A 13302-nucleotide genomic window follows, 5' to 3' on the forward strand; every position below is an offset into this window, starting at 1 on the left:
AGACTGCAATCATACATTCAGGAGAAGGAGGGAAGGACAGAGAGATAATGAAAGGGAGAGAGATGAAAGGAGGAGAGTTAGAATCTGAATGAGTGGAAGACAAGGCTAGCATACGATTACATAATCAGAATTGCTCCTGTGGGTGGGGACGAATAGGAGCCGGAAAGGTCATATTGAACAGCAGTCTAGAGCAGCCTGCCAGATGTCTCCCACAATGCACAGCTGCTGTAGGGGAAAGACAATGTGGTATGGAAGTAATAGCTGAAAGCTGAGGTGACCAGAAAAAAGACATCGTTCACGTGAAATTGAAATTTGTCATCAATAACCTTATGTTCTCATGTCATTCGAAACCTGAATGACTTACTTCCGTAGAACTTAAATAAAAATACTTTGCGGAATGTCCAGCTGCTCGTTTTCATTCTATAAAAGTGAATGGGGACTAGAGCTGTCAAGCTCCAAAAATGGCATGGAAAGCACAATAAAATTAACTCATGAAACTTTCTCACTATATTTCAATTATTTAAATATATTTTATACCAGAAGACAACTTTATATGGCAAATTAAAGTGTGATCGCTCCATTATAGAGTTTATAGAAGAGCACCCAAGATAATAATAATACAATAAATTTAAATGTATTTAAATAAATCCTAATATTGGTTTAAATACGAAATATTGCTTTCTATGATCCACAAAATAACAAGTGGTGCTCATTGCAGATCCAAATAACGTCCAGCTCCACCTCTCTGGAGCTAATGGGTGGAGTTATGTTTAGCGATAAGGTTATGGATGGGGTTAGGGTGTAGTTGACCTAATGAGTGGAGTCATGTTTAGCGATAAGGTTATGGATAGGGTGTAGCTGACCTAATGAGTGGAGTTATGTTTAGCGATAAGGTTATGGATAGGGTTAGGGCAGGGGTGCCCAATCCTGCTCCTGCCGATCGACTGTCCTGCACAGTTCATCTCCAACCCTAATCAAACACACCTGAAGCAACCAATTAAGGTATTCAGGATCGCTTGAAAATTAAAGGCAGGTGTGTTTGATTAGGGTTGGAGACTAACTGTGCAGGACAGTCGATCAGCAGGAGCAGGATTTGGCACCCCTGGGTTAGGGTGTAGATGACCTAATGGGTGAAGTTATGTTTAGCGGTAAGGTTATGGATAGGGTTAGGGTGTAGTTGACCTAATGGGTGAAGTTATGTTTAGCGATAAGGTTATGGATAGGGTTAGGGTGTAGTTGACCTAATGAGTGGAGTTATGTTTAGCGATAAGGTTACGTTAGGGTGTAGTTGACCTAATGGGTAAAGTTATGTTTAGCGATAAGGTTATGGATAGGGTTAGGGTGTAGTTGACCTAATGGGTGAAGTTATGTTTAGCGATAAGGTTATGGATAGGGTTAGGGTGTAGTTGACCTAATGGGTGAAGTTATGTTTAGCGATAAGGTTATGGATAGGGTTAGGGTGTAGTTGACCTAATGAGTGGAGTTATGTTTAGCGACAAGGTTATGGATAGGGTGTAGCTGACCTAATGAGTGGAGTTATGTTTAGCGATAAGGTTACGTTAGGGTGTAGTTGACCTAATGGGTGAAGTTATGTTTAGCGATAAGGTTATGGATAGGGTTTGGGTGTAGTTGACCTAATGGGTGAAGTTATGTTTAGCGATAAGGTTATGGATAGGGTTAGGGTGTAGTTGACCTAATGGGTGAAGTTATGTTTAGCGATAAGGTTATGGATAGGGTTAGGGTGTAGTTGACCTAATGAGTGGAGTTATGTTTAGCGATAAGGTTATGGATAGGGTTAGGGTGTAGTTGACCTTATGGGTGAAGTTATGTTTAGCGATAAGGTTATGGATAGGGTTTGGGTGTAGTTGACCTAATGGGTGAAGTTATGTTTAGCGATAAGGTTATGGATAGGGTTAGGGTGTAGTTGACCTAATGAGTGGAGTTATGTTTAGCGATAAGGTTATGGATAGGGTGTAGTTGACCTAATGAGTGGAATTATGTTTAGCGATAAGGTTATGAATAGGGTTAGGGTGTAGTTGACCTAATGGGTGAAGTTATGTTTAGCGATAAGGTTATGGATAGGGTTAGGGTGTAGTTGACCTAATGAGTGGAGTTATGTTTAGAGATAAGGTTATGGATAGGGTTAGGGTGTAGTTGACCTAATGGGTGAAGTTATGTTTAGAGATAAGGTTATGGATAGGGTTAGGGTGTAGTTGACCTAATGAGTGGAGTTATGTTTAGCGATAAGGTTATGGATAGGGTTAGGGTGTAGTTGGACAATTTAGCTCCACCCATCACATCCAGCAAGAGGAAGCTGGACGTCAAGCACCACTCATTGGCTTTGCAGTGAGCAGCCTCTCCAAAAAAAGAAAGTCATATGGGTTTGGAACAACAAGAGGGTGAGGAAATGATGACAGAATTTTAATTTTTGGTGAAATATTTATTTAAAAAAGGAAAGGGGCATGATTGAGGAAATATAATTATTTAACAGCGTGAGAGAGGGGGTGATGAAATTAAAGAGCTAATAGAGGAGCAGTGATTGCAGTCATGGGACAGAGAGAGTGAGAGAATGAAAAGAGACAATGGTGAAGAAAGGCTCTGACTCATCCTCAGCTGCGGGGGCGAGGGAGGTTTCTCTCTCTCGCTCTCTCTCTCTCTCTCTCTCTCTCTAATGCACGTGGGTGTAAATAAGCCGTAAGACAGACAGAAAAGGAGATTTCTCCATATCTCCCTCCTCTCACAGGTGGGCACAGCTCTGTCACATGTGTAAACAGAGCCCTTTTTCTCTCTTCCTCTGCTGTTTCTGCTTCACTCTTCCTGTCCTCTCATTACTTCCCTTCCAATTAGTGATGATCTACAATGTAATTATGTCACAAAACAGGACACTTTGAGAAAAACAGAACAGACTCAATAAAATTACATTTTCCAACACAATGCACTGGCTAATGAGGATCTGCTTCCCCCAGTGCGCTAGCCATGTGTAGAACTGCATTTCTGCCAAGAGTGTTGTTTTTGTTTGAACAAGGACTATAAGGCCCAAATTATAAGTTGCGTCCCAAATGACGTGCTATGCACTTACTGTATATATGTGGTATAAAAGGTTATTTTGTCATCCATCAGAGTCTGATAGATAGCCCTTCCCATTTGGCTATTTAATGCTGCAACTGTTGAGTGCATGAGATCCAACATTCCACACATTTTTTTTGGTGCATCAACTGTAATAAAGTGCCCTTTTTCTTGTTGGTTTTTTCAGTGTGAACACACTACTTACTCTATTTATACTACAAAATTGCTTAGGATAGTGCATAAATACGCAATGAACGCAAGTTCTTGAATTCATGTGTAAATTGAAATGTTCTGAAATGAGTTTGAAGACAATTTATAATGCTTCTGTCTTCTGTCTGTCGTTGTCTCTGTTCCCTTTCTCCACCCCTTACTAGTGTTTCAACCATTACAATTAAGTGTACAGTGTTCATGGGTATAGGAGTACAGTTATGTACAGTTGTCATGGGCATAGACGTACAGTTGTCATGGAGTAACAGACATGTTGGAGGTGTGGGACAGACTCTACTGCAGTGGCATTTTTCCCTGTCTGCTTTCTTAGTCAGCTGGAGAGATGCCAAATGGCTCAAAGAAATACACGCTTGCTGGTTCAATATTGCACAGGAGTGCACACAAGCAAGGACGTCTGCTCGAGTCTCCGTCAGCCTACGTGGTGCAAATATTTAGCGAAGCGCTTGGGTTTCATATGGCCTTCAAAATATGTTTGCTCTTTTGAATAACCCAAGGGAAATCTCTTCACGTCTTCAAGCGCGGATATGATATGATTTATTGACTGCCGAGCAAAGGGTTTTTGGTGGAATGTCACACACATGCTGTTGATGTTTTCATGTGGTCTTGATGACCTGATTTATCCTTCTTCCACTTTTTTCTGTCTTCGATTAATTTCTAGGAATTTCCGGAAGCATTTAAGAATGGTGGGCAGCAGAAGAATGAAAGCACAAAGTGAGTCTATGTGTGAATATGCAGTATGAATGAACGCACAGCTCCATTTGTGTTTGTTTCATGTGTTTTTGTTTGCGCATGTGATGCGTTGCTTTGCGAATGTAGGTTAGCATGTGCATGTGTATATTGGGAATGTTTGTATGGAGGATGATTGACAGTTTTGCGTCATTGTAACCAATAAAACAACAATTGAGGATTGGTCGATTTTGCTTCTGTGTGTGTGATTCAAGTGCAGCAAAGGACGAATGGTTGTTGGTGTGTTTGAGTGTACTGAATGTGCTGCGGCCCACTGTGTGTGAGGATCATGGGGCGTTGCGTGCGTGTGCGTGTGACCATCTCTCCACTTCACTAGCATTTGCAGAGCGCAGGGCGAAGAGTTTCAACCGATCCTGGAGCGATCCGACCCCTGTCAAACCAGACTCCCTACACGACTCAAAAGACAGTGAGTCCACCTGTACACACACAAACAAACACACACACACGGACACTTTCACACACTTAGTGTTCCCATATGTCAAGATCACTATATAAAATGATTGAGAGAACCAGTTAATACTTATACTACCGTTCAAAAGCTTGGCGTCAGTAAGATTTTTTTTAAATGTTTTTGAAAGAAGTCTTTTATGCTCACAAATGCTGCATTTATTTGATCAAAAATACAATAATTATACTAATATTCTAAAATATTATTACAATTTTAAATAGCTGTTTTCTGTGTTATATATTTTAAAATGTACTTTATTCCTGTGATGGCAAAGCTGATTTTTCAGCATCATTACTCCAGTTGCAGTGTCACATGATCCTTCAGAAATCATCCTATGCACATTTCTTATTATTATCAATGTTGCAAATGGTCGTGCTGCTTAATATTTTTATGGAAACCATGATCATTTTTCAGGATTTTTGGATGAATGGAAAGTACAATAAACCAGCTTTAATTTGAAATATAATTTTTTGTTGCACTGCGAACATCTTTTACCGTCACTTTTGATCTATTTAATGCATACTTGCTGAATAAAGGTATTATTTCTTAAAAACAATCTTACTGACACCAAACTTTTGAATGTTAGTGCACAAAAAATCCTCAGAAGCCTTCTTGGAAGTTCTTGCAGACCCTTTTGAACACTTCTATAACCCTCACATACACAGTCTCGCAGTGACGTGCCTCCCCTGCTCTTGATGCTGATCCTGTTTGTCTGTCTTCCCTTGAGCGTGGTTCTGTCCCGAATATGTGCTCCTCTCTTTCTCTCTCTGTGAGTATATGTCCTGCCTGGAGCGTCTGAACTCTGGAGATGTATGTGTGTGCACACTAGAATTCTGTGTTAGCATGTTAACTCTGTGTAGTTTGTCTTTGGACTTATTTTTGTCATCATATTTATTCTTTACACCTGTGTCCTGATGAACGATTGCAAACATTTGACTTAAAGTTGTAATATTTGTATGTTTGCTTTTCTCTGTCCATTTTCTCTCTCTATAGCTGCCTGGTTTTCTGTGGTGCTGGTTTTCTAACAGAGTTTTTCTCTCTCCCTTTTACTGTCTTTCATACTACTGACATTACTGTCTGTCATTTACAGTTTTATATTTGTAACTCTAATGTATATTTAAATGAACTGCAGTCAAACAAGTGATTCAGGATTTTGTTTTTAATCATACTTAGTGTGAAGAGGCTTTCACAGTAAATTCATGAAAAGCATCTTGCCTTTTTGGCTGTTAAAGGGATAGTTTACCCAAAAATGAAAATACTGTCATCATTTTCTCACCCTCATGTCATTTCAAACCCACAATTTGTTAATTTTTTTGTGGAAAATGAAGGAATTTTGATCTGTTCACACAAAGTTATCATATGAAGTCAGACCAGAGTTATTTTAGTATTATTTACTATTATAGTATTTATCAATATTTTTAATTGGCTTTTATTTTTATATTTTCAGTTTTTATTTTCATTTTAATTGCCTTTTTAATTGCAATTAAATGTATTTATGTGTATGTATTTTTTTTTTCTTACATTTATTTCTACATACAGCTTCCCAATACATTTCTATTTATTAATACAGTTTAATTTTATTTAATTTAGTTTTTAATTTAGTTTTTATTTAAACTTATTTTGTTTCATTCAGCTGCAACATTTCTAAGTTTTGTTAAAGTTTGTAAAGTTTTTTTTCATCTAATATTTGTCTTATTTTATTTCAATTATCAAAAATTCTTTTAAATATTTTACTTGAAATTTTACTTGACTTGAAATATTAAGCAATATGAAATGTAGATAATGTCACATGAACTACTTTTATGATGTAAAAGTAAAAAATACTTTTTGTGGGGTTTGTTTTTGATAATTTTTTTGGAGCTTGACAGCCGTGTTCACTATTATCCTTCTGTGGGATGTCCTCAAAAATTCTCTTTATATGTTCCACATAAAAATATAACAGCATAAAGGTTTGGAATAACATTTTTGGGTGAACTTTTTCTTTAACAGAATATGACTCCTAACATGGAAACAAAACTAAGAGTGAAAGTTCACATCTCAATTACTGCAGTCCATGTAATATATATATATATATATATATATATATATATATATATATATATATATATATATATACATTTACTGTATCTATCTTTGTCTCTTTATCTCAACCTTTCTCTTTTCTCTCTTGTCACTTCATTCCTTTCTCCTCTTTGTGTTTATTCTGCTTTGCCTGCGTCCATCATTGAACTGTCCATCTCTGCTGTGTTGTGTGGTGCCACAGGTGGGGATCTGCAGACCACCTGCTGTACTCCAGACGAGGGCGGATGTGAAGACATGGACTGGGAGGAGGAGAGAGAGCTGGAGAGACTGGCATGTGAGGGGGACGACTTCATCCCTCCTAAAATTATGGTATACATTATTGTTTTTAAATGTTTTATTGTAGTTTAGTTTTTATTAAAAGTATATAGTTTTTATTTTTACTTAATTTAACTTAAAGGAATGGTTTACCTAAAAATGAAAATATCCTGATTATTTACTCACCTCAAGACCATCCAAGATGTATATGACTTTCTTTCCTCAGCTGAAGAGAAATGAAGGGTTTAATAAGGAGAAATAAGGAGTTTTCTCCTCCTAATGCAAGGGAATGGTTCAACATCCATCCTTAGGCAGCTTCAAAGGGCTCCACATGACCCCAGCTGAATAAGGGTCTTCTCTAGCCAAACAATCAGTCATTTTCAGGAGGAAAAAAACGCTGAGTTCACGACCTCTTACGTGTATGCAAGTTGGGAAGGTCACACGTGACGTAAACAGAAAGAATTGTTTACAAGTGTAGAGAAGGAGCTCTGTCCACAATAAATGATTGTTGCTGTATATTAGTATTTGTTTCATTTTATTGTTAAAAATGGTTCGTTTGTGGGTGTATCCTGGATGTAAACTTCCACACGTGCATACATCACGTGAGAGGTCGTGAACTTAAGGAGAGCTGTCAGTCAATAAATGGGAAAACAAAGTAACTTGCATTACTTATTTGAAAAGTAATGCAAGTTACAAAAAGATATTTTGTTGTAAATGTTAAAATAATGAGTTACTTTACGAGTTGAAAAAAGTAATCTCGTGAATGTGTTTTGTAGAGCTGGACCAAGGTGAGCATTTGTAGATAAAAATGATATAATTTTTAAAAAAATCTGAAAATGATCAGTGTTGGGGGTAATGCATTACAGGTTGTTATGTAATCAGATTACTGTGTGTTATGTAATCAGATTACTGTGTGTTATGTAATCAGATTACTTTTTTCAACTTGTAAAGTAACTCATTACTTTAAAATTTACAATAAAATATCTTCTTGTAACTTGCATTACTTTTCAAATAAGTAATGCAAGTTACTTTGTTTTCCCATTTATTGACTGACAGTTTTCCTGTCCACATGTTGAGAGAAATTAGTTTTTTGAGAAACTCTTGTTGAGAGTAAGTGCTGAGTTTAAACCGGATGGCTATTGTAGTTCTAGGCTCATCTCACTTGCACAAAAACAGAGTTAGTATTCCTCAAAATGAATGAAAAACAGTGAAATGCAAACTGAAACCTACAATATTTAAATGTTAAATATCACATATATATTGTGTTTTTAATCTGACTTTATTAGATCAACATCACATTTGTTTCCTTTTTTCCTTTCCTTTTATTTTGTATTTAATTTTTTATTGCTGAAGTAAGAGTTTTAAACGTTCTCCTACGTCCTATTCTTCTTCAATCCAGAATGGCAGCACAGCTGAAAGTTTAGTTTGAGCTGCGCCCTCTACTGTACAGGTGTGAATTTACATTTCCTTCGACCTGAGGCTTATTCATTACACTTTTGGCGTGAAATGGCCTTTACATTTACTAAAATTAGAGCTTTTTTTGTTATTAAAAAACAAACAAGCAAGATTAGCCTAGGTGAGAAAAAGTAATGGAAAAGTAATGTACCATTACTTTACATAAAAAGTAATTAAGTAATGCAATTAGTAACCTTTTTAGGGAGTAATGCAAAAATGTAACGCATTACTTTTAAACGTAACTTTCCCCAACACCGAAAATGACTCATTTCACCTTATTCTTCACTGGGGTCATGTGGAGCCCTTTGAAGCTGCCTAAATATGGATTTTGGCCTGCCAGAAATGATCTACGTTGATCCACTTGCATTAAATCCTGGAATGTTTTCCTTCAAAACCTTAATTTCTCTTTGGCTGAGGAAAGAAAGTCATGTACATCTTGGATGGTCTTGAATTAAATAATCTGGAAATGTTCATTTTTGGCTGAATTATAACTTTAATTACATTTAATTAAAAATCCTTCATGTAATTGATCATTTTCATTTATGTGATTTTTGTATCTTTCAGCTGATCTCATCGAAAGTGCCCAAAGCAGAATATGTTCCCAATATTATTCGAAAGGAGGATCCTTCTATTATACCCATACTCTATGTAAGTCAAACCTGTTTTTACTCTGCATCACTTAGTATGACATGACACATCAATCCAAATATTACAGTTTTTATGTCAAACACTAGATATCAATTTAAAGGTTACGGATTTTCGCACTTGAAACATATGGATAATGCCCTGTGCAATAAAGACAAGGTACTGTATAGGATGAGATATAGCTGGACACGTCGCAAAATACTGTCCGGAGGTTTAGACAAACAAGTGCAGAGCAAACGACAACACGTCCTCAAATGCACAAAGAAAAGCAGGAGCCAGTAATGTTATCTAGACCGGACGAGTGCATATTAGAGATTAGTGAAATTAAGCATTATACAAAGAACATTTTCCCTTTACAATTAGTCCTGCAATGTCGTTAAGTCTTATCTGTGCGTTTGTATTGATTGCTTTTATTACTTTTATTTCCAGGATCATGAGCATGCCACATTTGATGATATTCTGGGTATGTAGCTTCATGTGTGTATTGTTTGTTGTGTGTTTGATGTGTACTTTTTTGTGTATTTGAGCACTTTACCCCTTGCCTGGTGGTTTCAGTGTGGAATGACGGTGGGTTCTGTATTGATTTTTGCACCGGCCAGCATGAGGAACACAAAAACAATTGGATTCCTGATAAATGACACTGGATCAGAGAAGCAGCAATATTTTTTAGTGACTGTTTTATAACAGTGTAGGGATCAAGTTTTCAAGTCACATAAAGTCATATAATAAATCATAAATCAAACTGTGAAAGTGAATAATTATGTTAATTATATTGTTGATCTTTGTCTATTTGTTTGTTACGGAGCCCCTGAGGGGACCTGTGAAAAAAAAAAAAAAATAGGACTTTCGCGTGCGCACGAGAAACTATCGCGTGGGCACGAGAAACTATCGCGTGCGCACGAGAAACTATCGCGTGCGCACGAGAAACTTTCGCGTGGGCACGAGAAACTATCGCGTGCGCACGAGAAACTATCGCGTGCGCACGAGAAACTATCGCGTGGGCACGAGAAACTTTCGCGTGGGCACGAGAAACTTTCGCGTGGGCACGAGAAACTTTCGGTTTGCGTTATAGCGTCATTAATACAAATGTGGAAATATGGATGATGTATATATCATTTATGTTATTGTTTGACATGTTTTGAAGTGTATATTTTAGCAAAAATCTCAAGCAAGGTGCTATTAAAGACAAGACTTAGAGGCATATTTTAGTCACAATTCAAATAATTGTATTAAATGTGAATATACTTTGAATAAACTTTGTAGGCTATTTGTATGTGTATAGATAAAAAATAAACAACAGGCTAATAATCTTCTGCTACTGAGATGAAGGAAACATTTTTTTAAAGAAGTAAAGTTCACAAGATTGCTATTTATCTTGACCAAACTGTTCCTTCATCAGCTCTTCCTCAGTTCCGCACTGCAGAATAAAATAGTCATCCTCTGCTGCAGTTGTACGGATTCTTAACGCATTTATTGCAACTACATTTCATCTTTTTCTCATCAAACAACCAGACTAACGAATGGTTCGACACAACCGAAGAGCCTAGACAGGTCTTTCTTCTGTATAGATATACTGTATACAGGGTAAATGACGACTGTTGGCCTACCATGGTCGCCCTCGTCCAGTAAGTTTTAAATAATAATAATAATAATAAATTAAGATATAAATCAATATAATTCGTTGTAAATTAAATTTAAACAATAGCTACAAAAAGGTAATAATTGACTGTATAGTCCTAACGTTCATGCATGAACTGCCATTCAGACTTACTAACAACCAGAGAACAGAGAACATCAGAGATATTAAAATACATACTCTTCTGAGTTTTATGATGTAGGCCTTTTTTTATTAAAATGTATCGGCCTATAATTTATATCTCAAGGATGCGAGCTTGTGCGTGGCGCACTCAGTCATGTTGAGAGGGAAACACGCATTATATTATTAGGCTAGTATATTCAGAAATAGTGTAAAAGACCTGTAAATAAAATACAACATTAACATTATAAACACTATTAATAACATATAGGCTATGCGTATTTTACTTCCCCATAGCCAAATCCTTAAATAAATGGAATCAGAAAACAACAAGAAATGAAAAATAAGTAACCACTTATAATAATAATAATAATAATAATAATAATAAATGCATAGTAGTCTATAAAAATAGCCCATTGTGCCCTTTATTACAAACAACTTTTAGCCTATTTTAAACGCCAAGCCTAAACGAATTTATTTGAATCGAAACTGAAACGAAACTGAAACTATACCGCAAAGTTGGGTTCGCGCATCTTTCGTTCGGTCCAAAGTTTAATACTGAACAGGAATTAATAATCATTTAATAATGAACCGGCTGTGATGTCAAGTTAATGTCAGAAGTGAACCGATGTTGTTAATATCGCGATTCGCCGGCGCCATCACTTGAATTTGTTCCTCAGTTGGGGAAATAACTTTATCGTTTCATACTCTGTCATTCGAAACAGTAAAATGTATATTTTTATTTGTGTAGCCTACATTCAAAATGACTACAAAATGTCATGCCTTTGAAAAAGAAAGAAAACAACATGATGCGGACGTGTAGAACTTTATCCAAGAGCTGTTGTAAAGCCTAAACAATCTGTTACAGTAATGTTCTATTATATGCAAAAGCTGCAACCAAATTGTTAAAAGCGCTATATAAATGAAGGCGACTTCACCTGACCTGACTAGAAATCGAACAATTCAAGCTGTTTATTAAATTTTCTACATCAGAACGAAAAACGTTTTAGAAATATTGTTTATAAAACGAAAAAGGAACTCTTTTCTAATTTTCTACTTTAAATATTAAATCAAATAAAAAACTATACTGAACGAAAGACACACTGATTCAATTACACTAATTGAAGTTTGAATAAAAAAAAAAAAAACCTTTATCTAAAATTTATATTTTATATATATATATATATAAATTTAAAACATTGTCTTTTTCAGACTTTCTTCTGTGAACACAAAAATGTTTTGCAGAATGTTCATTGAACAGTCATCAGCTTTCTTTGTCATCATTCTTTTTTCGATTTCTAGTCAGGTCAGGTGAAGTCGCCTTCATTTATATAGCGCTTTTAACAATTTGGTTGCAGCTTTTGCATATAATAGAAAATTACTGTAACAGATTGTTTATAGGCTAGGCTTTACAACAGCTCTTGGATAAAGTTCTACACGTCCGCATCATGTTGTTTTCTTTCTTTTTCAAAGGCATGACATTTTGTAGTCATTTTGAATGTAGGCTACACAAATAAAAATATAAATTTTACTGTTTCGAATGACAGAGTATGAAACGATAAAGTTATTTCCCCAACTGAGGAACAAATTCAAGTGATGGCGCCGGCGAATCGCGATATTAACAACATCGGTTCACTTCTGACATTAACTTGACATCACAGCCGGTTCATTATTAAATGATTATTAATTCCTGTTCAGTATTAAACTTTGGACCGAACGAAAGATGCGCGAACCCAACTTTGCGGTATAGTTTCAGTTTCGTTTCAGTTTCGATTCAAATAAATTCGTTTAGGCTTGGCGTTTAAAATAGGCTAAAAGTTGTTTGTAATAAAGGGCACAATGGGCTATTTTTATAGACTACTATGCATTTATTATTATTATTATTATTATTATAAGTGGTTACTTATTTTTCATTTCTTGTTGTTTTCTGATTCCATTCATTTAAGGATTTGGCTATGGGGAAGTAAAATACGCATAGCCTATATGTTATTAATAGTGTTTATAATGTTAATGTTGTATTTTATTTACAGGTCTTTTACACTATTTCTGAATATACTAGCCTAATAATATAATGCGTGTTTCCCTCTCAACATGACTGAGTGCGCCACGCACAAGCTCGCATCCTTGAGATATAAATTATAGGCCGATACATTTTAATAAAAAAAGGCCTACATCATAAAACTCAGAAGAGTATGTATTTTAATATCTCTGATGTTCTCTGTTCTCTGGTTGTTAGTAAGTCTGAATGGCAGTTCATGCATGAACGTTAGGACTATACAGTCAATTATTACCTTTTTGTAGCTATTGTTTAAATTTAATTTACAACGAATTATATTGATTTATATCTTAATTTATTATTATTATTATTATTTAAAACTTACTGGACGAGGGCGACCATGGTAGGCCAACAGTCGTCATTTACCCTGCATACAGTATATCTATACAGAAGAAAGACCTGTCTAGGCTCTTCGGTTGTGTCGAACCATTCGTTAGTCTGGTTGTTTGATGAGAAAAAGATGAAATGTAGTTGCAATAAATGCGTTAAGAATCCGTACAACTGCAGCAGAGGATGACTATTTTATTCTGCAGTGCGGAACTGAGGAAGAGCTGATGAAGGAAC

At 35.9% G+C, this 13302-nt stretch overlaps 1 protein-coding gene across 3 annotated transcripts in view; it reads left to right on the plus strand.

Moving 5' to 3' along the window:
* Positions 1-13302, plus strand: part of nsmfa (NMDA receptor synaptonuclear signaling and neuronal migration factor a) — a 49904-nt gene that overhangs the window by 22550 nt on the left and 14052 nt on the right. For all 3 annotated transcript variants that reach the window (XR_014198517.1, XR_014198518.1, XM_082140239.1), the window contains exons 5-9: positions 3953-4005; positions 4358-4447; positions 6753-6880; positions 8846-8929; positions 9356-9389. Coding sequence is in view for 1 of the 3 variants with exons in the window: in XM_082140239.1 (XP_081996365.1) it covers positions 3953-4005; positions 4358-4447; positions 6753-6880; positions 8846-8929; positions 9356-9389 (389 nt within the window). In the remaining 2 variants the exon portion in view is untranslated. The remainder of the gene's footprint in view (positions 1-3952; positions 4006-4357; positions 4448-6752; positions 6881-8845; positions 8930-9355; positions 9390-13302) is intronic.

The sequence above is a fragment of the Leuciscus leuciscus genome (assembly GCF_965113295.1).
Source record: "Leuciscus leuciscus genome assembly, chromosome: 16".
Lineage (NCBI taxonomy): Eukaryota > Metazoa > Chordata > Actinopteri > Cypriniformes > Leuciscidae > Leuciscus > Leuciscus leuciscus.